This window comes from Boleophthalmus pectinirostris, unplaced genomic scaffold, assembly GCF_026225935.1.
Source record: "Boleophthalmus pectinirostris isolate CB_2022bp ecotype Guang Dong unplaced genomic scaffold, ASM2622593v1 HiC_scaffold_1, whole genome shotgun sequence".
In the NCBI taxonomy this organism is placed as follows: Eukaryota; Metazoa; Chordata; class Actinopteri; order Gobiiformes; family Gobiidae; genus Boleophthalmus; species Boleophthalmus pectinirostris.
The window spans coordinates 4,169,642-4,196,504 of record NW_026570970.1 but is presented as its reverse complement, the minus strand read 5'-3'; the positions used below and the strand labels follow the sequence as shown (position 1 = coordinate 4,196,504).

Below are 26,863 nucleotides of genomic sequence, written 5' to 3'. Positions count from 1 at the left end.
GAGTCCATGTGCACAGTGGATAAAGCAGCACATATGTTTCTGTGTCCAGTGGGAGAAAGTTTTTCCAGGTGAGAGTCGCTCAATGTGGATGACGAGGCCCCGCCCCCCTCCCCCCGTACGCTGTCCTGGTTTTGACAAACACAAATCTGGTCACACTGACCTGTATTCACCTGAGTCATGTCTTTTAATCCAACACAAGTTGAACCACATCAGCGACACAAGAGCTGGAGTTTTATCTTCACTTAGTTTATGTAAATTAGTGATGTGGTTTTAAGTTTTGTTTCTGTGAGATTTGAACAAAACTGAATTAAACACATTATAATGTCAAACAGCTGATGTGGCTCTAGAGTCGTTATGTTTATATGTCGTAAAGTTGAATTTATTTATGCAGATTAGTGCAGATAGTAATAATAATGATGATCATTTTAATATAAAAACTTTAATGATTAATCGATACTTCGATCGTTAATTCTTCCGACGATCGATTAAGAAAATTTAATCGAATGCCCGTCCCTAATCTGTATATGTGTAGATACTGACACCGATCCATGAAGTTTTGATAGATCGGGTATCGGCTCCAGAATATCGGTTCTGGTAATATCCTGGTTTTAATATATGTAATAACACGATTTACTGGCTGTAGAATGATGAAGTTGTTCTGTAGATATTTGAGACATAAACAACAGTTACATAACACATTTTTGTTTTTAGGAAAATAAAGTATATTTTTAGTCTAAGCACTGATATTGATTGATCTCGGGTATTGAAAAATACTTAAAGCCGCTGTATCAGAATCGATATCGGAGCTGAACAAGCTGGAACAGTGTGCTCCAAAAGTTACACAATGCTCCTGTAATGATGTTCTGATGTTCTCCTGATCTTGTTCCACAGCCATGCACGAGTCCTCCAAGAACATCCAGTCGTGTCTGGCAGACATGTACGAGCCCGAGTGGAAGGGACACAGGAAGGTGGACTCCATCGTGGAGGTGAGACACTGGGAAAACTGTCTTTTTATACTTGTATTTTAGATTTCTACAAATGTGTTCTGAAACGCACGGGATTTTGGTGTTACCGTATTTTCCGGGCTATAAGTCGCTCCGGAGTATAAGTCACACCAGCCAAAAAATGCATAATGAAGAAAAAAAACATATATAAGGCTACGTTCAGACTGCAGGGCTTAACGCTCAATTCCGATTTTTATTGTGAAATCCGATGTTTTTTCGAGGTCGTTCACATTTCCAGTTAAATGTGACTTGTATGTGACTCCAGTGTGAACATTAAACGGCCCGAAAGTGTCCCACATGTGACACTGGAGACACGACGACGTCAACCGCAGCGAGCGTCTCTGTGTTTACGGAAGTTGTCCAAACATGGACGCAGCATCGAGCACCTGGAGATTTTAAAGTTCCTCTCGTACCGGAGCCAGAACATGAACAACTTACTTGTTTTAAGGAGGAGATTGAGAAGGAGAAGGACGAGGTTTTTGGTCGTGGTGTTTTGTGGGTTCAGACGTTGAAAGGAACGTGTGGATGTGGAGTTCATTAACAATTTTCACCTACTTCAGCGCAGAATAGTGACGTTTGTTGCTTATTGAACGTGTAGGTGGATGAATGCACTTTGACCAGACTGAAGTCACATGTCAAAAGATCAGATATGTATCGGTTTCAGGAGCACATATCCAAGTGTCCTGGGTCACATTTGAAAAAATCTGATCTGTGTCGTTCAGACTGTCAATAAAAGATCAGATACAGGAACATAGAGGCCAAAAAATCGGATTTGGGTCACTTCAGGCTGCAGTCTGAACGCAGCCTTATATTCCAAAAAATACGGTAGTTTGTCAGTTCAGATGTTCAGTCTTCTCGATGCAAACGCTCCTGGAGTTGTTTATAACGTCCACAGTGAACAGCAACTTTTACAAAGGCAGTTTCAAATAGACAGACTGGAGCCAAACTTTAACAGACGAGTGATGATGCAGTAAATCCTTTATTGAGTAGATGAATACACTCTGTTTATGTTTTTCAACTCTATTAAAGGACTGATTCATGGTATGATGTTGTTTCCTCGTCACAAACAGACCTGGAGTTGTGTTTTGTTTCATTCACACATGTTTAACGCACAAACCCTGCAGATTTAGGCTGAGTTCTTCACGGTGGAGCAGAGAATTTGAGCTTTGGAGATGTAGACAGACTAATAACAAAATAATAAAAGGTTAGTTACTCAGACATGTGAATGAAACAAAACACAGGTCCAGGTCTGTTTTTGAGGAGGAAACATATTATAACACAACTTAAAGCTCAAAAGAGTCAGTTTTGTGTAATATCCTGTTGTGAACCTGTGATCGTGTCTGTGTTTTCTGCAGGACTGTGACGTGCTCTGGGAGGACTACCACCAGAAGCTGGTGGACCACGCCCTCATCTCCATGGACACTTACCTGGGACAGTTCCCTGACATCAAGGTAAACACGCGCCCCCTGCTGGTTAAAAGCTGCAAGCTTTGCAACATTCAATAATTTCCAAATTTTCCAACCAGGACTAAACCAAATCTAAACTAGGACTACATCAGGTCTAAACCAGGACCACACCAGGACTAAACCAGGACTTAACCAGGTCTAAACCAGGTTTAAACCACATCTAAACCAGCTCTAAACCAGATCTAAACCAGGTCTAAACCAGGTCTAAACCAGGTCTAAACCAGGTCTAAACCAAGTCTAAACCAGGCCTGAACCAGGACTATATCAGGACTATTCTTGGACTTAAGAGAGAGAGGGAGAACCACGAACCCGCGGAGCAGGGTGTCCGCAAAGAGCGATGACCCTTTCTCCTGCGGTCTCCCGACAGTCCCGTCTCGACACTCAGTCCTAGTTCATTTCTGGTTTAGTCCTGTTTTAGTCCTAGTTCAGTCCTGGTTTAGTCCTCTTGGTTCAATCCTGGGATCAGTCCTGGTTTTGTCCGTGTGTGTCACGGCTCCTCAGTGGCTCTTTGGCCCCCCCCCCCCCCCAGGGGACTCAGGCCTCACTTATTGAAAACCTCTGTCCTACATGATTCTTTTCTGTCACTGTGTCCCTCAAGGATCAGTGTTAGGTCCTCTTCTGTTTATTCTGTTATCAGGAGATGTGGCAGCAGCCGGAAAAACACAGTCATTGGTGTAACAAATGTTCATAAGCAATTTTCTGTAAAATATAAGCATTGTAGTCTATTATTATGCGTTAATACTTGTTATAATAAAACGTACCAGGGGGTTGGATTAAAACAACGAAATTTAAATCACAACTGTCCCCGAGGAAATGTCACAGGACCAACCTTTTGCCTTATTGTCCTTAATATCAGAGCTGATGAGATGGAACCAGGCAGCTCGGAATGTTCTGTTTGTTCCTCAGGTTAAAACACAAAGTAAAAATGACAGCAACAGCAAAACATAAACCTTGATTAAAAAAAAAAAAAAAAAAAAAAAAAAAAAGACATCTATGAATGTGTGAGTGAATCTGTGAGTGGTTCCTTAAAGGTGGAAAAGCACTACATAAAAAAATACCGTTTACCGTATTCAAGTATCAAGTGTCTTCATTCTCTTGAGTTTTTTTATTTTATTTTTTTGTGCAGGCTCGTATTGCCAAAAGAGACAGAAAGCTGGTGGACTATGACAGTGCCAGACATAACTACGCTGCCACACACAAGACCAAGAAAAAGGACGGGGGCATCAAACTCACCAAGGTAAGAGTCTGGAATTTAACGGAAAACTCCATGCACACTACCGGTCAAAAGTTTTAGAACACCACACCTTTTCCAGTTTTTTACCGTTTACTGTCGACCAAAATGTATTCTAAACTTTTGATTGATGAAAATGTCGACCTTTGTCAGATAGAACAGCTGAACACACTCGTGGCTCGTTCTTTTTACGACAGAAATCAAATATTGTTCAGAAAGTTCTTCCCAAGTCTGTCGCAGAAGTTTCCAAAAATGTGTGGCACTTGTCGGTTGCTTCACTCTTCAGTCCATCCCAAATCAGCTCGATGGGGTTTGAAGGTTGCATGGAGCATTTTTTTTAAGGGAAGAGAAATACAGCGAGAGTCCTTTTTTCAAATGTTGTGCATGTGTGACACCACCTTCCTCCTCCACCGCTCCTCAGTAGAAACACTTGTTTACATCCAGCGCGTGTTCAGAATCACTGTTGAAGTTTCCTGTCTGGAAATAATTTATCGACCGACGCGTCTTCAGTTTTTAGACCCTTCGTCTGCTTCAGTCGCGCCATCGCTGGAACAAATCTCCAAGAATCACCTCAGTTTGTCTTCGCTCCTTTTCCCCTTCTCTTCTTCTTTTGGCGACCTCAAAAAACGACTTTCTTTTGCGGCGAACCGGTCGTGGATTCTCATCCAACATCACAACAAACTTTGTGCGAATTGCGAGGAAGCGACAGTTTGAAAAAGCCTCTAAGAACCGCTGCGTAAACCACGTAATCCCCGAGCGCCGACGAGTCAGTTACACTAGAAACGTAGGGAGTTTGATTGACAACCTAACAGCCAATAGAAAATGAGGGAGCCTTGTTTTCTATTGGCTGATGTTTATCTGGCCTCACTACATCCACAGTTGATGGATTTTCATTCTTTTTTTTTTGTTCATCATAATTACAAAGCTGCTGTGTCTCTGTAATGGTATTTTTAGCTTTCATTGACAATTTGAAACAAAAACAAAAAAATCCTCTATACAACCTTTAAGTCTGGACACTGTGCTGCTGGACACTCCAGGTTTTCAAGCTTCCCCATCTTGTTTTTTTTTTCCTGAGGTCGTTTTGGCAGAGCTTGGACTTGTGTTTTGTATTTTTTTAAGGTTTTTTTTTTAAACTCTGTCTCTTCAGTTTTTACCTTTGGACCATTTCAAGCTCTTCATTGAACTTGCACGACTTGAATTGCAATAAATAACCGGAAAGATTTGGGTGTTCTAAAACTTTTGACTTAAACTTTCAGGAGGTAACAGCTTTAAACATCACAAGAATAATTTTTGTGTAAATAGAACCGTTAATATCTGATCCAGTGGGACAAGATCTCTGTCACTTTCTTGGCTCAGTTCTAATGAGATTTCTGAGGCTGTTCTGTTTCCTGCATAATCACATAAAACTCCCTCCTTCCTTCCTCTCTCTCTCAGCCATCCACCCTCCTGGAGAGAGCCACCCCCGGCTGGGCTCAGGGCATCCTGTCTGCCCACAACGTGGCCCAGAGCAGCCTGTCCAGGAGCCAGGTACCACTGCCTCACGTCACAATAAACATAAATATAAATATACATGTACAAGGACTGTCTGGGAGCCACGTCTTCAGAGATCATCTGTGGATCATTTCACTTTGTGAGGTGGAGAAGAGTAATTAGATTCTACTGGTAGAAAATAAAGTGTGACTGTAGGTGTATTTCATGACAGTACGAGTGCAGTTTAAGATGAGAAGGGTTGGATTACATGTTATTACTTTGTACCAGGGGCGTGTCCAGACATTTTCAGTGGGGTGCCCAAAGTAATTGTTGCCCCTCCCGTGCTCGAGAGGAGTGTGAAGGTAAACCCTGGAAAAGGAATACAAGGGACAGATGATTTGCCTTTTGCATCTCAGGACTGCAGGGTTTATTCTGCCAGAACACATAATTTCTAATAAATGTTGCTACACAAACTCAATTTTACAACATTTCCATTGCATCTTACAGTACTCGCAAAACTTATTGATACATGTTTAAAGCTTTACATTTATACATTCATTAATAACCCAAAAAATTGAACCATTTAAATCTAATTAATTACTAATTATGTAACTAACTTAGCTGCAACAACTTCACATGGCGACCAGCTCGTGACGTCAACAGTTACACTGGCGCTGCACTTGCACATGAACTGCAACTTTAACATGTACATCCTGTGCTGAAGCTTTACAGAAATGTACAAAGTAAAAGCTTAGACAAGTTTATGAACAGCTCATAATAATGAAGTCAAAATACACCCACGCTGTCTCCACACGGCTGCATCTTTACAACCAGTGTTCACATTTACACAGGTACATATTAGCGGTTTTATCTCAACACTGTACTGTTTGGGTGTGACACAAATTACTTTTTACCAACCTGGAAAAGGAATAAAAGGGACAGATGATTTGTCTTTCGCATCTCAGGACTGCAGGGTTTATTCGGCAGCGCTGTCCCTTGGATTCCTAACTCCTTCTACCGGTGCGCCCCCTAGCGGCACTCCACAGACGATATCATATTTCAAAAAAAAGAAAAAAATAGAGGGTGTCTGTTTTTTAATTACTGACATTAATAGAGAAAATGCATTACTTCATTTTAGTTGTTTTAGCCCTTTTAACACATTACTATGAGCCTTATATAATAATGTTAAGTAAGTTAAAATGTAACTATTCACATGCAATTTTTAATATTAATAATTATAAATATGTTTCCTCTTTTTTATTAAAATGTGGGGCAATATTGTTTTTTTTTTAATTGTTTTTTTTTAAAGTAACATTAAACAAAAAAAAAGAAAAGAAAGAAAATGTAAACAAGTGTGTGTGTTAGTTTCAGAGTAGTTTCAGTGGAGTTAGCTCCTCCCCTTTCAGGCAGATATAAGGATGCGCCCACCAGCTTCCAGAACTGAAGAAACAGCTTCGACCAAGTAAACTTTTGTCCAGTTGATAAATTGAATTTCTCCTTTGGCCATTAAACAAAAATGACCCACAATATCCTGCCTCAGCCGCACAGACTGGAGCAGCTGCAGTGTCCAGTCAGGTTTAAGGTTTGGTCTGTGCCCCAACAGGCCAGTCCCTCCAACAGCCCTGTGCTGAGGAAGGTACCTCGAAATCATGGGGAGTATAAAAAGTGTTAACAAAGTGTGTGTGTGTTGTGTCTCTGTGTGTGTGTGTTGTGTCTGTGTGTGTGTTGTGTCTGTGTGTGTGTGTGTGCTGTGTGTGTGTGTTGTGTCTGTGTGTGTGTGTGTGTGTGTGTGTGTGTGTGTGTGTGTGTGTGTGTGTCTGTGTGTGTGTGTGTGTGTGTGTGTGTGTGTGTGTGTGTGTGTGTGTGTGTGTGTGTGTGTGTGTCTGTATGTGTGTGTGTCTGTGTGTGTGTGTGTGTGTGTGTGTGTGTGTGTGTGTGTGTGTGTGTGTGTGTGTGTGTGTGTGTGTGTGTGTGTGTGTGTGTGTGTGTGTGTGTGTGTCTGTGTGTGTGTGTGTGTGTCTGTATGTGTGTGTGTGTGTGTGTGTGTGTGTGTGTGTGTGTGTGTGTGTGTGTGTGTGTGTGTGTGTGTGTGTGTGTGTGTCTGTGTGTGTGTGTGTGTGTGTGTGTGTGTGTGTGTGTGTGTGTGTGTGTGTGTGTGTGTGTGTGTGTGTGTGTGTGTGTGTGTGTGTGTGTCTGTGTGTGTGTGTGTGTGTGTGTGTGTGTGTGTGTGTGTGTGTGTGTGTGTGTGTGTGTGTGTGTGTGTGTGTGTGTGTGTGTGTGTGTGTGTGTGTGTGTGTGTGTGTGTGTGTGTGTGTGTGTGTGTGTGTGTGTGTGTGTGTGTGTGTGTGTGTGTGTGTGTGTGTGTGTGTGTTGTGTCTGTGTGTGTGTGTGTGTGTGTGTGTGTGTGTGTGTGTGTGTGTGTGTGTGTGTGTGTGTGTGTGTGTGTGTGTGTGTGTGTGTGTGTGTGTGTGTGTGTGTGTGTGTGTGTGTGTGTGTGTGTGTGTGTGTGTGTGTGTGTGTGTGTGTGTGTGTGTGTGTGTGTGTGTGTGTGTGTCTGTGTGTGTGTGTGTGTGTGTGTGTGTGTGTGTGTGTGTGTGTGTGTGTGTGTGTGTGTGTGTGTGTGTGTGTGTGTGTGTGTGTGTGTGTGTGTGTGTGTGTGTGTGTGTGTGTGTGTGTGTGTGTGTGTGTGTGTGTGTGTGTGTGTGTGTGTGTGTGTGTGTGTGTGTGTGTGTGTGTGTGTGTCGTGTGTGTGTGTGTGTGTGTGTGTGTGTGTGTGTGTGTGTGTGTGTGTGTGTGTGTGTGTGTGTGTGTGTGTGTGTGTGTGTGTGTGTGTGTGTGTGTGTGTGTCTGTGTGTGTGTGTGTGTGTGTGTGTGTGTGTGTGTGTGTGTGTGTGTGTGTGTGTGTGTGTGTTTGTGCTTCAGGCTGAGGAGGAGCTGGAAAGAGCCCAGAAGGTGTTTGAGGAGATCAACCTGGACCTGCAGGAGGAGCTTCCTTCCCTCTGGAACAGGTTTGTGACTCTTCTTCTACAAGACGTGTGTTTGTTTCCATGTTTCAGAATTCATGTTGGAGTTTGTCATCTGCAGTTTTGGTCAGAAACAAAAGAAAAGGAATGTGTTAAAACAGAGTTCAGTTTGACTTAAAACATCTTTTGACCAGAAAAAATAAATGAGATGTTTTAATCTGTGGATCAGTCATTCAGTTGTTTTTCAAAGTAAAACCAAAAATAAAAAAACAACAACGAAAAAACAACTATTTTTTTCATTATTTGTCTCCAAAAAAAAAAAAAAAAAAAAAAAAACAGATAATGATTTTCTAAACCAGACCTGAACCAGGACTGAACCAGGACTAAACCAGGTCTAAACCAGGGCTAAAACAGGTCTAAACCAGGACTAAAACAGGTCTAAACCAGAACTCTAAACCAGGACTAAAACAGGTCTAAACCAGAACTGAACCAGGTCTAAACCAGGACTAAAACAGGTCTAAACCAGAACTGAACCAGGTCTAAACCAGGACTAACCCAGGTCTAAACCAGAACTGAACCAGGACTAAGCCAGGACTAAACCAGTCTCAGTCCTGGTTTCAGTCCCGGTCAGACCCGACAGTCTATGCGGGCGCACTTTCGGGCCTGTCCCGACACTCAATCCTGGTTCGGTTCTGGTTTAGTCCAGGTTTCATTATCCGTTTTTCATTTTGGTTTTGGAGACAAATAATTAAGAAAATTATTGCTTTTTAAAATTTTCTTATTTTTGGTTTTATTTTGAAAAACAAATGAACAAATGATACACGGATTTGTTTTTACTTACATTTTTATCAAAACATTAAAACTTTATTCTTAATTTCTCTGATGCGTCCCTTGCATCCTGATGATATAAATGCATTTCACAGCTTTCAGAGACAAGAGCAGAGCTTTGCCATCACGGTAATACTTGCAACAACTAGCATGCTAACAGCACACTTCTGAAAAAGGAGAATAAAATGCTTATAATTAGATGCATCCACTTTAAGCTTTAGAAAACAATATGACAATAATGAGGGAATGTACAATGGAAAAAACAACTTCAGATTGTTATTCCACCACTTTATGAATGGTTTTTTTTTTTGCTTTTTTAACTTTTTAGACTTGAGTTTTAGTTGAGCTGTTTTCCCTCTCACTCTGTCCTCGTGTTTCTGCAGCCGCGTGGGCTTCTACGTGAGCACCTTCCAGAGCCTCGCCGCCTTCGAAGAGAAGTTCCACCACGAGATGAGCCGGGTGAGTCTGTGTATCATGGATCTATAATAAGATCCGGCCCAGAAACAGTTCACCCACAGAGCGCAGCGCAGCTTTTGTGAAATCAAACTGCCCGTGTTCGGCTGACGGGGCATTCACAACTTTTATAAAGGTCGGATTTTGTCGGGATTTGTCTATTTTTACAATATGAACTTTTTAGAATTTTTAAATCTTCAAAGCTCCTAAAAGTTAGTCCAATGAGGTTCATTTGGTCTTCCGATAATTTATGTTATCGTATCTTCCGCACTATAGGACAGACTTAAAAACCTTTAATTTCATCAGAAAACGAGTGTGCACCTTATAATCCAGAGCGCCTTATATATGAATTTATTGGTTTGTCTTAGTACGACTTTAGTAAACTACAAAGCCGCTCCACTCGCAGCATTACGGCTCCCGTCGTCAGGAGCATCAGGAGTAATACAGACTGTGATTCCTTTTAATATCAAAATGCACCTGTCAAGAGACACACTCACAACGCCCACTTTAAACTGAAGGCTACAACGCAGTAAAACATGGGAATAGAGCAGCTGCGAGAGAATTCAACATCTGCCAACGGATCGTGGACGCCCGGGCTAAGGATCAGTATCAACTGTGGTCCGAGCTTTCACCAAGACCAGAATCATCACTGAACTGAACTCCAGGGAACAGTAACCACACTGACTCGGATCATGACGAGAGGGATGTGGGCGAGCTGGACGCTGTAATCACCCAACTGTTTGAACTATTATGAATTTTTGTGAATATTCTAACAACTTAGCGTCTCACTCAGTATTTTTTTTTTACGCGTTACAATTGAACAAAGTTGAGTGTTATTGTGAACGTGTTAAATAAAGTTTTTACTGACTTATCTAACTGTTGTGTTTCGTTTAATGCGCCTTAAAGTCAGGTGCGGTTTATATGTGAAAAAAGTTTGAAAACAAACCATTCAGTGACAGTGCGCCTGATAATCCAGAGTGAACTATAGTGCGGGAAATATGGGTTTAGGTTCTTTTTTCAGATCAAGAGTTTATTTTCATCCCTGACAGTTTCGTCTGCTCCCTGCGCTCTTCCTCAGAGTCTCGTGATGTTTCTGTGTCATGTCGTTCAGTTGATTTAAACAGGTTTTGGCGCTGTTTTCCTACCGGTGGAGGCAGGACGACAGCGCCACCTGCAGTCCCACTTCCTCAGGACAGAATCCCAGGTGTGTGAGAACAGGAACAATTTCTGAGCACTGTAAAAGAGACAACCGCTTTCTGGAGCGGGACAGAGGAAAACAAACACCGCCGATGGATTAAAGAGACAATCGAAATATGGAAACGTGCCCACGGGACGATAAACCGGGACGAGGGGCTTTTTTACTCTCACACACCTGGGATTCTGTCCTGAAGAAGTGGGACTGCAGGTGGCGCTGTCGTCCTGCCTCCACCGGTTGGAAGACAGCGCCAAAACCTGTTTAAATCAGTTGATCGACACAACACAGAAACATCACGAGACTCTGAGGAAGAGCGCAGGGAACAGACGAAACTGTCAGGGATGAAAACAAACTCTTGGTCTGAAAAAAGAACCTAACAACATAACATTTACATATAACGTATCTACGTTCTATTGGTAAATAATATTGACTTGTCAAGTTGAATCGACTCAAATAAAGTTAAAAGTTGTTAAATTTCAAGTCTTTTTTCGATCAATGAAATCTGTTCTGTTTTCTTCTGCAGTTGGACCAGGACCTGTACGACGTTTTGGTGAAACTGGAGAACACAGACACAAGCAGGTTCGTCTATTTTCTCTTTGACATTTTTTATGTATCAAGAGTCTTTTTTTTATATTAAAGGTCTGATATTAAATAAAATTGACTCTTCTGAGCTTTTAGTCATGTTATAAAGTTGTTACCTCCTTAGAAACAGACAGAACACAACTCCAGGTCTGTTTTTGACGAGGAAACAACATTATAACCATTGTAATTGAACAGGCCTGCGTGCACCGAAAATACTTATTAAGAATACACGTTTTTGATCAATGCAGGTGCTGTTTTCTCTCTGTAAAATAATCAGTTATAAATAATACTTTACATACAGTGCAGCTCTGTCTACTGTACTATATACACAGTCTATGAGCTGCACGTGTAGTGGTGGAATGTAAACAAACACAATTTGCGCAGCCCTGGACTGAACCCAACGTCCCGTACTGAGAAGGTTCGGCGTGAATACATGAACCGTTACACACCTAATTATTTGCCTTTCATATTATTCATTTCCTTCTAAGTGAACGCTCGCTCGGGGTAAGCTCTACCTCTTTAGCCACAGCTGCCCCGGGCTGATTGACAAAGATGTGGCAGTCATTTTGTACTTCTGTGGTCCTGATTGTCCTTTTTTTTTGGACTATATTTTCGATCTATAGTCGGTGTCTTGGGGTTTCTGTTCAACTGTTCAGTCAAAAGTGTTGTTATTATTTATTATTTTGAAGGTGCACTGTGTAACTTCTCCATTAGGGGTCTGTCACCTGCTTGTTTCTATGGATACGCCATTGCTCTGCTCTGAATGTTCCACGGTGTGACATTAAACAGCTCGACTTTACATTTATCCACAGTCACAGGTGGCTCAAAAATATCTCGAAAAACAAAGTTCTGACGGTGAGCGGGGTCGCCTCTCCACAGATCTGACCTGTGACTTTAACTGGTTTGGTTTCCACGAATATAGAAAGGTTTAATGCCATACTGTGGAACATTCGAGACAAAGCAACAACATCTCCTCGGAGAAAAGCAGTTAATAAAAATGCTATGACGTGAATAAATAAATGAATAAAGATGCGAACATTAACCTGGCGTCACCCTGGACCTTGCAGCAGGACAGGTAACCGTGGCGCGGCGGCGTCGGGAGCTAACAGGAGGTAACCGTGGTAACCTGTGACATCACTTCCTGTCTGTTCACGTCTCTCACTTTGGCGAAATGTTTCTCTTCTCTGTACTGTCGTGTGTGCTGATGGACTAATGAGGAGAGCGGAGTGTTCGGAGCTCCAGAGCTGCACATGTTCAGTCTCAAGGTTCCCACGGGGTCATGGAAACTGAAAATGTCACTATCCAGACCTGGGAAAGTCATGGAATTTTGTAAATTCAATGAAAGATTTGGAAAAGTCATAGAATTTTAATATCACTTTCTCACAACTCGCTCGTCCACATCGAGAGGAGCAGCTGAGGCAGGGTGACCAAACGTCCTTTTTTCTCCGGACATGTTTGTTTTTTGCGTCCTGTCCTGGGCGTCCGGGGTTTTTTTTTCTTTTTAAGTGATGGAAATGTCCGGGTTTTCATTGGAGCCATTAAACTGAGCGTCTTTCGTAGCGTCTGTGACTCAGAAGGAGCGAGACACAAACAGTCGGGCAGTCTGCAACATCCCGAAGCGTAAATGCGCATTTAACGATGACTTGTACGAGAAATTCCCCGGTTTTCAGCCCGGTCGGGACAAGTGGGAGTCCATGTGCACAGGTTGTGAGGTGAGGTCCCACCTTCCACTCCCGGTAAAGTGTCCGGGTTTTCACAAACGGAAACATGGTCACCCTAAGCCTCCTGAGCGCCTTCCTCGGGAGGTGTTCCGGGCATGTCCCACCGGAGGGAGGCCCCGGGGAAGACCCAGGACACACTGGAGGGACTGTGTCTCTGGACTGGCCTGGGAACACCTCAGGGTCCCTCTGGAGGAGCTGGAGGACGTGTCTGGGGTGAGGGAAGTCTGGGAGTCCCTGCTTAGACTGATGCCCTCACGACCCGGATCAGATCAAAGAGAGGCATTTTAGTGTTAAAGAGTGAAAGAGTTTTAGAGTTAAAGAATTTTTAGAGTTAAAGAGTTTTTAGAGTTAGAGGTAAAGAGTTTTTAGAGTTAAAGAGTTTTTTTTAGAGCTAAAGAGTTTTTTTTTTAGAGTTAAAGAGTTAGAGTTTTTAGAGTTAAAAAGTTAAAGAGGCATTTTAGTGTTAAAGAGTGAAATAATTTTTAGAGTTAAAGAGTTTTTAGAGTTAGAGTTAAAGAGTTTTTAGAGTTAGAGTTAAAGAGTTTTTAGAGTTAAAGAGGCATTTTAGGTTTTTAAAGTTAGAGAGTTTTTAGAGTTAAAGAGTTAAAGAGGCATTTTAGGTTTGTTAGAGTTAAAGAGTTTTTAGAGTTAAAGAGTTTTTAGAGTTAAAGAGTTTTTAGAGTTAAAGAGTTAAAGAGGCATTTTAGGTTTTTAGAGTTAAAGAGTTTTTAGAGTTAAAGAGTTTTTAGAGTTAAAGAGGCATTTTAGGTTTTTAGAGTTAAAGAGGGTTTTTTTAGACTTAAAGAGGCATTTTAGGTTTTTAGAGTTAAAGAGTTTTTAGAGTTAAAGAGTTTTTAGAGTTAAAGAGTTAAAGAGCATTTTAGGTTTTTAGAGTTAAAGAGTTTTTAGAGTTAAAGAGTTTTTAGAGTTAAAGAGGCATTTTAGGTTTTTAGAGTTAAAGAGTTTTTTTTTAGACTTAAAGAGGCATTTTAGGTTTTAAGAGTTAAAGAGTTATTAGAGTTAAAGAGTTAGAGTTTTTAGAGTTAAAGAGTTTTTAGAGTTAAAGAGTTTTTAGAGTTAAAGAGTTAAAGAGGCATTTTAGGTTTTTAGAGTTAAAGAGGTTTTAGAGTTAAAGAGTTTTTAGAGTTAAAGAGTTAAAGAGGCATTTTAGGTTTTTAGAGTTAAAGAGTTTTTAGAGTTAAAGAGTTTTTAGAGTTAAAGAGGCATTTTAGGTTTTTAGAGTTAAAGAGTTGTTTTTTAGACTTAAAGAGGCATTTTAGGTTTTTATAGTTAAAGAGTTATTAGAGTTAAAGAGTTAGAGTTTTTAGAGTTAAAGAGTTTTTAGAGTTAAAGAGTTTTTAGAGTTAAAGAGGCATTTTAGGTTTTTAGAGATAAATAATTTTTAGAGTTAAAGAGTTTTTAGAGTTAAAGAGTTTTTTTTTTGAGTTAAAGAGTTGGAGTTTTTAGAGTTAAAAAGTTTTCAGAGTTAAAGAGGTTTTTTTAGAGTTAAAGAGTTAAAGAGTTTTTAGAGTTAAAGAGTTTTTAGAGTTAAAGTGTTTTTAGAGGTAAAGAGTTTTTAGAGTTAAATAGTTTTTAGAGGTAAAGAGTTTTTAGACTTAAAGAGTTTTTAGAGTTAAAGAGTTTTTAGACTTAAAGAGTTTTTAGAGTTAAAGAGGCATTTTAGGTTTTTAGAGTTAGAGTTTTTTTTTTTTTTAGAGTTAAGGAGTTTTTATCAAAGGAGAATCATCTTGAGAACCAAAACACAAACTGAAAACATACCGTATTTTCCGCACTATTAGACGCGCTCTTAAGCCTCCAACCCCATCAAAAAACGACCGCGCGCCACAATCCGGAGCGCCCCATACACGAATCCACTCGGGTGTCCCAGCACGACTTCAGTAAACTACAAAACCGCAAACACACACGGAGCAGACAGCGACCGCACGGCGAAACACACCCACAGACGCACACTCATCACTCCACGCCGACGAGGAACGGAACGGAGGAACGAACGTGAAAAAGCGAGCGCGACGTGCCGCTTCTAGACACGACTGAACAACTGAGTCACTGCGAACACGCCGACGATCCGTTGGTCCCAGACAGCACCCTCCCTACACGAAAGTTTTAAAATGTAAAAAATGACCGATAACGATGGACAAAACTGAAACGCCATTTACCAAGATTTGAATTTCTGTCGAGATGAATGGAAAACTGTGCTTGAAGGGGGGATATTTTTGGAGCTTTCTCCCATGTTTTAATGTTCCATCGTCTAAAAAAACAGGTCTGAAGAGGTTTTAGAGACATCCACGTGTGTTTGAGTAATCTAGCGATCTCTCTGTACGAGATTTCTCCATAAATACGACAAATATTCTCCATGAATAATACAAAAACGTGACAGAAAACCGCACTAGATTCGTTAGAGGGACGCACGGTGATTGTGTTGTGATGGCGCTCTGAAGGGGGAGCGACTTAGCAGCAAAACCGAAACTTATAAAACACGTTAAGCTGTTGTTGCGGGTGATTATAGCGTTTACAAAACAATAAAAAGAGCTAAAAATTTGAGGAACGGAACGGAGGAACGAACCGAAAAAGCGAATCCAACGTGCTGCTTCTAGACACGACTGAACAACTGAGTCACTGCGAACACGCCGACAATCCAGCGACAGACACTACTCCCTACACGCCACAACTGAACAAAGCCCAGAGTCACCGTGAACGAACAAACAAACAAAACCACTCACCCATCACACTGTTGGGTTTCCTTTAAAGTCCCATGCGGTTTATTTGTGAAAAAAGTAAGGTAATGGTTGTGAAATTTGAATCAATATTCTCGAACTTTAAATCTACACTGACCCAGGTTTGCGTGAGCCGTACATGTGCCGCTCTGGAGCCGAAGTTGAGCCTGTCTTTTTCTCTTTTCTCTAACTCTGGATGCTCTTTCTTCACTCTGAGCCTGAGGAGCACTGGGCCTGTTTGCATGGGACCCTCCAGTGGACCAATGATCTGCATGACGACCACTGTAACATCTGCTGCCTGAGTCCTAACAGCATGTGAACCCTCTCTGTAGCTACATCCAACTCAACCTGAACCCTTTTCCTCCTCTCTGCTCTTCTGCTTCAGTGTTGGGTTTGATTTCTGTAATATCACTTGTGTTTCTGATTTATTTCTAGTGGCAAAGAGGCGTCGAACCACACGCTCAGGCCAGGCGGACCTCCACCCATCCCCAAGTCCCCGTCCAAGGTAAAGTCCAGAGAGTTATGACTTAGACTTAAACTAAAGGCCGCCGCACGTCGACTCTGAGCTGCTCTGTCAGATCGTAACCACCAAACTTCAGCAACGCTACAGTAACACCCAAAGAAACAGAACGTCAGGGGCAGAGGAGTGACGGACACACAGTCACAAGATACATATAGCGAAAAATAATTATTACTCAACTCTTGTAAAGTTGTAAATTTAAACACATGATCCGTAGAATTCGAACTACGCAAATAATGATCCTAGTCCACAAGACAGCGCTGTGAATCCAGTTTGAGGCGGGGGGTTTTTTAAGTAAAAAGGTGGGAGTAGTTCCTCATGTGTGTCTGTTTACATCCACACAGCGCACGGATCGAGGTGAAGCTGCAGATTAGCGACAGTGACTCTTCTTCCTGTGGACTTTATCTCCAATCTTTTATGCTTTAAAAATCCTGTATCTGAAATTTTGCGCCACATTTCACAAATAATAGCAACACAGTTTTGACTTGAAGTGTAGAGCTCTGATCTTTTCCACACTTAAAGAGTCTCAAAGTGACTAGTTTTAGACACGAAACGGCAGACGCGATCATGCACACAGCTTTATATCATTTATATCCTTTATATTTTGGTCCGCAGACAGATCCCACTGCAGTGTTTTAGACTTTTAGAGATGACATAGTTGTTGACAGGGCATAGCGTTACCTGTTACATCAGGCTGAGCTGCTGTACAGACTGTATGAAAAACAGTCCAAAATATAGAGAAGCAGATTGTCTATTGTTATCATGTTACTACTCGGCAGATTAGCCTTATTAGCAGAATTATTTCCACCAGTTTAATGTCTCTATTTTGTCCCTTTGTCTCTTATTAAACAATAAATGGATGTGCAAAGGTTTTAAAGAAATACAAACTCATAGAAAACAATTCCTGTAGTGAATGAAACTCATATAAGTGTACTTTAGCATTTTTTGCATTTAGTACAGTAATTTGTACTAAACTAATTGTTACTAAAAACATTTTCAAGAGACTCATGGTGTTGTCATGAACTTTATAAAGCATAGAACTATAATAAAATCTGGAAGATGAACCCAAGATGGCATTGTATTGTTTTCAGTGGTCTGTGCTCATTGGAGCATTGCGCCAAAAAATATTTTTACTAGTGATGTCGAGATGAAGCCCCATGAAGCACTGAAGCGTTCCGTCCATTTGCTTGACTCTTGAGCCGATGCTTCAAAGTGCTTCATTTGCTCCACTGCGACATCAAGAGGCCAAAAAATGTATAACAGACAGAGTGAAAATAGAACAATCAACATGATCATCGAGGTTCTGATGGAAAGATTTATACTGAATAAATGAACGATTAAATAGTTGAATGTTTGTGATTTCAGCATAAACTGTGAATGTATTAACCTGGAGTCTGTGTTCATGATAAAACGGTCGGGTTAAAAGAAAAAGTAAGAACAAATTGGAGATCAGGATGTAATGTGAATGTGCTCATGTTACTACTTTATGTCTGTCTCAAACTCTTACAGAGCCAACTTTTAGACGTTTTGACGATTTAAAATATTTTTGAGGTTCATATTGTAAAAATACAAAAGAATTCCTACAAAATCCGACCTTTGTGAAAGTTGTCGATGCTCTCTCAGCCGAACATGGGCAGTCTGATTTCAGAAAAAATGCATTGCGCTCTAACTGCTGCTGTGAGCCTCGTCAATTTGGTCTTAAAATATATTAACTCACTCTACATCAGGGGTGTCAAACTCATTTTGGTCCGGGGGCCGTATCCAACCTACTTTGATCCCAAAGGGGCCGGATCAGAAAACTCATGTCATATAAACCCCAAAAATAACAATAAGTTCAAGTATTCGTGCAGAGAAACGCAAATCTATTACAGAAATCTTTTTTAATTGATTAACTCTTTCTTATTATAATATTATGAACAACCTGAAACTTGTTTGCAAATAGGAACAAGTCAGTTTTTTGGGGAAAATCCTGCACTCGGCTCCACTTTTCTCATTTTGGACATTTTTCTGATGAGGGTGTCACGGTCAACAGTCAAAACGATCGTCCTTTAAGAGCGTTTGGAAAGAGACAAGTCTTCATTTGTGCTGCTCTGGTGGGAGGGGCCACGTACAGAGACGCTGGAGACACTGCTGTGATAAACACCACAGAAAATTACCAATATTTTTATAGAAATATAATTAAAATATTTTAGTAGAAAATCAGCCGAGGGTCAGATTAAAGGTCTTGGAGGGCCGGATCTGGCCCCCGGGCCTTATGTTTGACACCTGTGCTCTACATGCTCCTGATGTTTTTAGTTTGCTGTTTTGTCCATAAATGAATTCCTATTCCTAATATTTAACTCTGCTCTAAATTCACCCCTATAACTCCTGGCCTCGTGAGCTTCATTTGAACTCACTTCGTCCACTTCTTCGTACAGTCCGTGGTTGTTAGAGGTGATTGTGCGTTAACCCCGCTGCCCTTGTTGTTGGTTGTGTGTTTGTAGTTAAAGCCAGCAGTGCCTCCTCCTCCAAAGGTGACCCCGTCTAAAGAGATGAAGACCGAAAACATCATCAACCTGTTCGACGCCGCCAACAATCCAGACATCAGCGTCACGTCTCCAACGGAGGTCAGTGCCGAGCCTCTCCTGTGGTCGCCCCTGTCTCGTCCCTGTCATGTCCCTGTCATGTCCCTGTCACGCGTCCTCATGGTTAAGTCTTAATCAAAAGTACTTAAAAAGCCAAACCGTTTTAAACTAAGACAGAATTCCAAGAAATAAAAGCAGCGTATGAACAGCAAGTTTGCATTTACAACTTCACTTCCGACTTACTGTGTAGGTAAGAGACAAAATATAAATTAAAACAAACACATAGGACATACGGACATAAAATCTGAACACCACAGCAACGAAACAAGAAGAAAAATCAAACTTTAGTTGAATCCAGTTGAGAGAATCGCACAGACATCTTAACCAAAATAGTCCTTCTATATTAAAAATGCACCCTCTGTGTCCTGACTCCTCCCTCTTAGGTGAGACTCCGCCCCCTTTTTCTATGACTCCGCCCTCTCTCTGCCCCCTCCCTCTTATGCGAGGCCCCACCCCCTTCTCTACGACCGGTAAAGTCTGACCCTTCCACATGTGAGTCCCTGGTCCAATTCCCAGGAGTTCGCCTTTTCTGAAAAAAACCTTCTCCCTCTGTGTGAGACTCCGCCCCCTGTGTGTGACTCCGCCCCCTCTCTGCCCTCTCCGTGTATGACCCCGCCCCCTCTCTATCTGCCCCCTCCCTCTTAAGGGCCGTTCACACCAGAGCATCAAAGCGTCCAGTTTATGTGTAAAGTCTATGTGGACGTGCGACTAGAGCGTCCTGCGTTTTTGCGGCGCGTCTTCGGGCGTTACCGCGGCACGAGTCTGCCGTCGACGCGGTCTGTGCCAGAAAGTTGAAAACGCAGAGCTTCAATCCACGTCAATCAATCAGGGACGAGTATCCAGTGGTGACGTAGCGACGTTATTATCTGGAAGAAAGAGAAAGACCCGAGAACTGGAGCGGGAGCCACAAACATCAGCAGAGCATAAATATATACACCAGAATCACTGAGCAGATCACAAGGACTACGCCAGAACCAGACCAGGACTAGACCAGGACTAGACCGGGACTAAACCAGGACCGGACCAGTGTCATTAGTGGAGTATACATAGATATCCGCCGCAATCCTCAAGTTGATCTCCTCCGCTGATGGTTTTATGTAATGAATACACTAAAGTCTCTGTCAGTCTGGTCCGTCGTTCCAGGAAACGACCAGGATCAGGCACTGGTTTCCAACCAACAGGCAACAGACGCGCGTCAAGTATTTTTCTCCCGTTCGTCCACGCCCTCAAAGAATCGCATCAGGGTCATCAACACTCGCTCAAATAGAGGCGTTTTTGACGCTCTGGTGTGAACGGACCTTTAGACTAAGTTTACCCTGAAACAAATCACGGTATCACTGTATCGGAAACGATTTGGGTCCAGACACGTCATTTCTGTGTCCGCAAGCCTTCCCTATCCACACAGCTTTGAGCACATTTATTTACGTTTTACAGAAGCAAAACTTAAAACCACATGGCTCATTTGCATAAACTAAGTGCTCAAAAAAACAGCTCTTTCCTTGTGCGCTGATGTGGTTCAGCTTTTGTCGGACTAAAGGACTCAGTGGAATATGAGTGTTCTTTCTGTGACAGAGGGATGTTCTGCTGATGGTGAGTCTGTTGGAGATGGTTCATGTGAAACTTTTCAGAGATTAAACGTCTGCAGGTCGTACACACAGACACACGTTTATATGAATGGACATATATTCTCACCTCTTAGTGTTTTGGCGGTGAATTACTTCGTGGTGCACAGACCTACGTGAGAGTATCAGTGTTTTCAGGAGTCCACACAGTGCTGGATCAGATGAATTTGTAGGAGGTGGAGGCACCAGATCGTTCCGTCTCTGGAGCCATTTTCAATCGGATTAGTGTGAACGAACACTGCACCCACAACGAAAACAACTCCAATACGTACAAGTGTGGACGGGGCCTTAGCTGTGACCCTGCCCCCTCAGTGTGTGACCCCTCCCCCTGTGTGACCACGCCCCCTCTGTGTGACCCCACTCCTCTGTGTGACCCCGCCCCCCCTGTGTGTGACTCCGCCCTCAGTGCTGTGTTCCTGTCGTTGTGCTCAGCCTGTAGGCAGCAGCCTGTTGGACCTCGACCTGGACTCTTTCAGTGCGGCGGCGCAGTCTGCCTCCGGTGTGGCACAGGTGGTTCATCTCAGGCATGAGCGCCCCCCAGAGGGACCCCAGAACACGCCAGGCTCCTCAAGACATTTACACACTGTTCAGAATCATCAGGTGAAGACATCAGGGGTGTCTGAACTACACAGACCTGCATTTATCAGAGCTGTTACAAAGATAATGTACTTTTAGTTTTAGTCTGTATCACAATCCAGTGTGGTGTTATTAAATTTATAATGGTTGAATTACTTAAATTTGCAGTAAAAAGTCATTTGGGCCAATTCAGCACGAGGCTTAAAGGTCCCATCTCCTGTAAAATAACTCTTTTCACATTGTATCTTCTGCACATAAACAAGCACAATTTGGGTTTTGGAACATCCGTGACACAATAGTTCTGAAATGTTACTGATTTCTTGGATCAGTCACAGGAACTATGAAAGTCCGACTATTGCTCCTCCCCCCGCCCGTCCTGAGAAAGCACAGGCTCCGCCCTCCAAACGTGACGTAGGCGACGAGTGAGCCGCCCTTCCTCCGCCATCTCAGGGAGGGAGGGGGAGACAGACGTGACCCTGACAGCGGCAGGAATAAACTTTTATTCATCATGGAGATACAGCGCGTTCAGCCGCATGTGTTGGACCCGGAATCGGACGAGGACTTTGAGGAGCATGAAGCTCAAGCACCACATCCACATCAGCTGAACATTACTGATTGGTAAAATATTAATAAACATTAGTAGATCAACTTATTATATCGTGTAGACTGCAGTGTAGAAAAATGAGCTTTTGCTCATGTCATAAGACATAAGACTGCAAAAAACAAAATCTAGTCAAGTTAAGACGACTGGAATTAAGAAAGTTTTGTTATGATTTGAATAAATTTCACTTGACGAGTAAAATGATCTGCCAGTGGAACAAGACTTTTTGTACTTAAAATATGAAAATTCAACTTACTACGCTTAGAATAAGAAAAAAACAACAGCTCTTTGTGAGATAATTTGACTTGTCAAGTTGAATCGACTCAAATAAAGTAAAATGTTTTTAATTTAAATCACCGATCTCTACTGAACTAAAAGCAAAAGGAGCTGCTAAAGTGAACACTTCTGCTTGATGACCTCACAAGGTGGAACAGAGCATTTTGAGCTTGTGAATGAAACAAAACTTAACTATAGAACAATGAGCTTATGCTGTCGCTTTTGTTTAGATGATGGAGGCAGTGGAGTGTCATACACATCTGCCACGTCATCGTTGTAGCAGTTTTAGTTCATTGTCACGTGGATGTGCTGCAATTTGTTAAAAAAAGAAAGGAAAAAAAAAGCCAAATCAATCTACAAACCACTTGGGCGACAAATACAAGACCCACACATCACTCTGAGAAGGTAGAAAGCTCTGAAAAGTAGATTTTTTTCATGAAATGGGCCCACAAATATTGCTCTGAGGGCCGTAATTTGGTCCCCAGGTCATAGTTTGTTCACCCCTGATGTTTATCTATTAGTCTGTAGTCTGTCCAATACTGAAACTGAACTTCCTGATAAACTCGACCTGGAGGATTCAGCGTGAGCACGAGGGAGAGAAAACAGGATTTATTCTTGTCTCGACAACACACTGGCCCAAAAAAATCTTCTTGTTATATTTAAACGATGTGTGTAAATGTCTGGTGAAAGCGTGTCGTGCTTTGCGTTCTTCTCCTGGGTTTTGGAAAATGGCATGATGATGGACGGAGCTCAAACTGCTTTAGAGACAGAGCACTTCTTCTTCTTCTTCTTCTTCTTCTTCTTCTTGTTCTTCTGATCACCTCCAGCATGACTCTTCTTCTGCGCTGCTTTGGTCTGACTCTGGACGTGGTTTTTATCCGGTCTGAACTGCTTCTTCTGACCTTTTTCTCTCTCTCGGCTCGTGGCTTTAAGAGATTTTTAGACAGCATGGACTAGAGAATCTGTTTCGTTCGTTTTTCAAAATAAAACCGTAAATAAGAAGAAACGAAAAAAGAAACAACTATTTTCCTTCATTATTTGTCTCCAAAACCAAAAAACAGATAATGATTTGTTTTTTCAGTTTTGGGTTTTGTGTTTAAATGATTAATGGAAAAAACGGAAGACGGATTGAACCAGGACTAAACCAAGACTAAATCAGGACTAAACTGGTCTCAGTCCTGGTTTGGTCCCAGTCTGGTCTTTGTTTCAGTTCCAGTCTCAGTTCTGGTCTCAATTCTGGTCTCAGTCTCTGCCTCAGCCATAGTCCGGTTCCCGGTCTCAGTCCTGGTCTTAGTTCTGGTCTCAGTCCCGGTCTCAGTCCTGGTCTTAGTTCTGGTCTCAATTCTGGTCTCAGTCCCTGCCTCAGTCATAGTCCAGTTCCCGGTCTCAGTCCTGGTCTCGGTCCTGGTTTTAGTCCCAGTCTGGTCCCGGCCTCAGTCCCAGTCTCAGTCCCAGTCTCAGTCCTGGTCTTAGTCCCAGTCCCGGTCTCAGTCCCAGTCTCCGTCATGGTTGTGTTCTCGGTCTCAGTCCCGGTCTCAGTTCTGGTCTCAGTTCTGGTCCCAGTTCTGGTCTCAGTCCCGGTCTCAGTCTGGTCCTGGTCTCAGTCCTGGTCTCAGTCCTGGTCTGGTCCTGGTCTCAGTCCCGGTCTCAGTCCTGGTCCGGTCCTGGTCTCAGTCCCGGTTCTCAGTCCTTGTCTTAGTCCCGGCCTTAGTCCCAGTCTCAGTTCTGATCTGGTTCTGGTCTCAGTCCCAGTCTCAGTCCTGGTCTGGTCCCGGTCTGGTCTCGGTCTCAGTCCCGGTCTGGTCCCGGGCCCAGTCCCGGTCTGGTCCCGGGCCCAGTCCCGGTCTGGTCCCGGGCCCAGTCCCAGGCTCAGTCATGGTCTCAGTTCTGGTCTGGTCCAGTTTTCAGTCCCAGTCTGGTTTTGGTCTCAGTCCTGGTCTGGTTCCGGTTTCAGTCCTGGTCTGGTTCTGGTCTCAGTCCCGGTCTAGTTCCGGTCTCAGTCCTGGTCTCAGTCCTTGTCTCATTCATGGTTGTGTTCCCGGTCTCAGTCCTGGTCCTGGTCTCATCCCAGTCTCAGTCCCAGTCTCAGTTCTGATCCAGTTCCCGGTCTCAGTCCTGGTCTCAGTCTGGTCTCAGTCCTGGTCTCAGTCCTGGTCTGGTCCCGGTCTCAGTCCCAGTCTCAGTCATGGTTGTGTTCTCGGTCTCAGTCCTGGTTCAGTCCGTTAATCATTTTTTCCGTTCTTCATTTAAACACAAAACTGAAAAAAATGAATCATTCTCCGTTTTTCATTTCAATTTTGGAGACAAATAATAAAGAAAATCATCACTTTTTCATCTTATTTTTGGTTTTATCTTGAAAACCGAGCGACCGAACGACACTCGGGTTCTAGAAGTTCCCCACACGTCACCGTAGAAACTTCATGACCCTTTTAATCTCACCGTTTCTTCTTCTTCTTTCCACAGCCGACGAACTGGGATTCCTGGGTAAGTGGTCGAGATATTTCCTGTACTTTAGTCTCATCACAGTTCTGGAATAATCTAGTCTTTTATTTGTATTTTTAACTGTATAATTTTATAATAAATGAAGGCAGAAATAGTCTCTTCACTCAGATCTGAAACCTTCCGGCGGATTTCCTTGAACCTTCCTTGTTCCACGTTGCATGTTTTTGACATTTTGGCTGTTCTGCCTGTTAAATGTTTGTTTTATTCTGTTTTTGTTGCTTGATCTGCCTGCGTCTGTGTTGGTTTTGTCTTGTGTTGGGTTATTAACTCTACTCAGACCTTTCCTCAATTCAGTCCTGACAAAAATAACTGTTTATTGAAGGTGCACTGTGTCACTTTTCCAATGGAAGGTCCGTCAAACACTTTTCTTCGTGGGGATGTTATTGCTATGGAGACCAAACCAGAACAAGTTAGAAGTCAGATCTGTGGAGAGGCAACCCAGCTCAGTGAGAATGCCTGTTTATATATATATATATATATATATATATATATATATATATATATATATATATATTATATATATATATATATATAGATAGATAGTTGGTTTTAGTTGGTTAGTTGGTTAGTTTTTTTTTTTTCCTTACACGTGAGCAGCTCCATTTTTCTTCATTTCTTCTTCTACTAGGAATTGTCGACATCTGGTCAAATAAATATGTCAAAGTAAGAGTTGTACGTTTACGTTTGCATTGAACCTAAGGACATGTATCGATGTATATATGTAGTAAAATCAGGAACTTCAACTTTAAACGCTAAGTCAACGTCACGTACTAAAATGTTGCGTTGTGCATTGTTTTACTTCTCAAAACAGCCCGTGTCTACCCAGGCTGGCGCCACCTAGTGCCACTCAATTTCATTGTCAGGAATCAGAATACACTAGAGTAAAACTCAAATTCACAGAGGCCAAAATTAAAAACTGGGATTAAGTCGTGGGCCAGACTAAATATTTATGGAAAAATTTCAGCAACATCTGCATGTTTTCTCTTCTTTCGAGATCTGTAATGTTAAACCTTTTTTAATTAAAATAAATGTTTAATAATAGTTTTGCTTAAACATTGAATCTAGAACAAGCAAAATATTAAATAAAAACAACATTTTAAATAAATCATGTTTCTATAGTCGATCTGTAGCAGCTCTAAAACATATTAGATATGATCGCACGGGCCAAATATAATTATATAACGGGCCAAATTTGGCTCCTGGGCCAGAGTTTGACATGTTTGCACTAGATTGGTTTGCAAAAACCCCGGAAGTCCAAGTTTGGGCACCAACCAATCAGCAAAGACCCATACATTCCGTGTTGGCAACGATTCCCGAGATCGAGGATTTAAAACCAGTTTAAACCTAGTTTTAATCCTGATTTTAGTCCTGGTTTAGACCTAGATTAGACCTAGATTTAATCCTTATTTAGACCTGGTTTAGACCTGGTTTTAGTCCTGATTTTAGTCAGACATTCTGTGTTGGCAACGATTCCCGAGATCGAGGCTTTAAAGTCGGAACAAAGAGAATGTTTGATGAATTTTATCAAGGGGAAAGACTTTATTGTCCTTCTTCCTACAGGATTTGGAGCTTTACAAACATCACGACCAAACAGCAGCGACTGGTTAAATAAAAAAGTACCGGCCGACTGTCGAGGGATCGAATCCTAATGCCCCGAGGTCACAGGGTTTCTACGAAGTGAAACCAGCTGATGAATCAGATTAGAACATTCCAGGCAAAGCAATGACACGAGCAGTTACACAGTGCACCTTTAAATAGAAATGAAAAAAATCTAATTCAGATCATTTTTGCATGACTGAATTGACTTCTTCTTTGAGTTGTTGTGTGTCCCTCAGCCTCCCTGTTTGTTTTCATGTCTAATGTTCACACTCGTCCACATGAGACACACAGGGACCAGCTCCTGGAGAAACAGAGTCCTCCTCCGGGTTTAGACCTGGTTTAGACCTAGACTTAATCCCGTTTAGACCTAGTTTTAGTCCTGATTGTAGTCCTTAATTAAGTCCTGGTTTAGTCCTGGTTTAGACGTGGTTTAAAGGTGGTTAAGTCCTGGTTTTAGTCCTGGTTTAGACCCAGTTTAGACCTAGATGTAATCCTCATTTTGACCTGGTTTAGACCTGGTTTTAGTCCTGATTGTAGTCCTGATTTAAGGCCTGGTTTAGTCATGGTTTAGACCTGGTTTTAGACCTAATTTTAGTCCTGATTTAAATCCTGGTTTAGACGTAGTTTAGCCCTAGATTTAATCCCGGTTTAGACCTGGTTTAGACCTGTTTTAATCCTGATTTAAATCCTGGTTTAGTCCTGGTTTAGTGCTGGTTTACACCTAGTATAGACCTAGATTTAATCCTGGTTTAGACCTAGATGTAATCCTCATTTAGACCTATTTTAGACCCAGTTTTAGTCCAGATTTAAGTCCTGATTTAAGGCCTGGTTTAGTCTTGGTTTAGTGCTGGTTTAGTCCTAGTTTAGACCTAGAGTTAATTCTCATTTAGACCTG

The 26,863-nt window shown here is 42.0% G+C and overlaps 1 protein-coding gene across 1 annotated transcript in view; it reads left to right on the top strand.

The window, feature by feature from the left end:
- LOC129408075 (myc box-dependent-interacting protein 1-like) overlaps positions 1 to 26,863 on the top strand; it is a 54,678-nt gene that overhangs the window by 15,379 nt on the left and 12,436 nt on the right. Inside the window, exons 4-15 of the mRNA XM_055150796.1 lie at positions 892 to 986; positions 2,360 to 2,455; positions 3,597 to 3,707; positions 5,136 to 5,228; positions 8,094 to 8,179; positions 9,346 to 9,421; positions 11,134 to 11,189; positions 12,260 to 12,304; positions 16,084 to 16,153; positions 18,652 to 18,794; positions 20,858 to 20,924; positions 24,331 to 24,351. Coding sequence (XP_055006771.1) covers positions 892 to 986; positions 2,360 to 2,455; positions 3,597 to 3,707; positions 5,136 to 5,228; positions 8,094 to 8,179; positions 9,346 to 9,421; positions 11,134 to 11,189; positions 12,260 to 12,304; positions 16,084 to 16,153; positions 18,652 to 18,794; positions 20,858 to 20,924; positions 24,331 to 24,351 — 959 coding nt within the window. The remainder of the gene's footprint in view (positions 1 to 891; positions 987 to 2,359; positions 2,456 to 3,596; positions 3,708 to 5,135; positions 5,229 to 8,093; positions 8,180 to 9,345; positions 9,422 to 11,133; positions 11,190 to 12,259; positions 12,305 to 16,083; positions 16,154 to 18,651; positions 18,795 to 20,857; positions 20,925 to 24,330; positions 24,352 to 26,863) is intronic.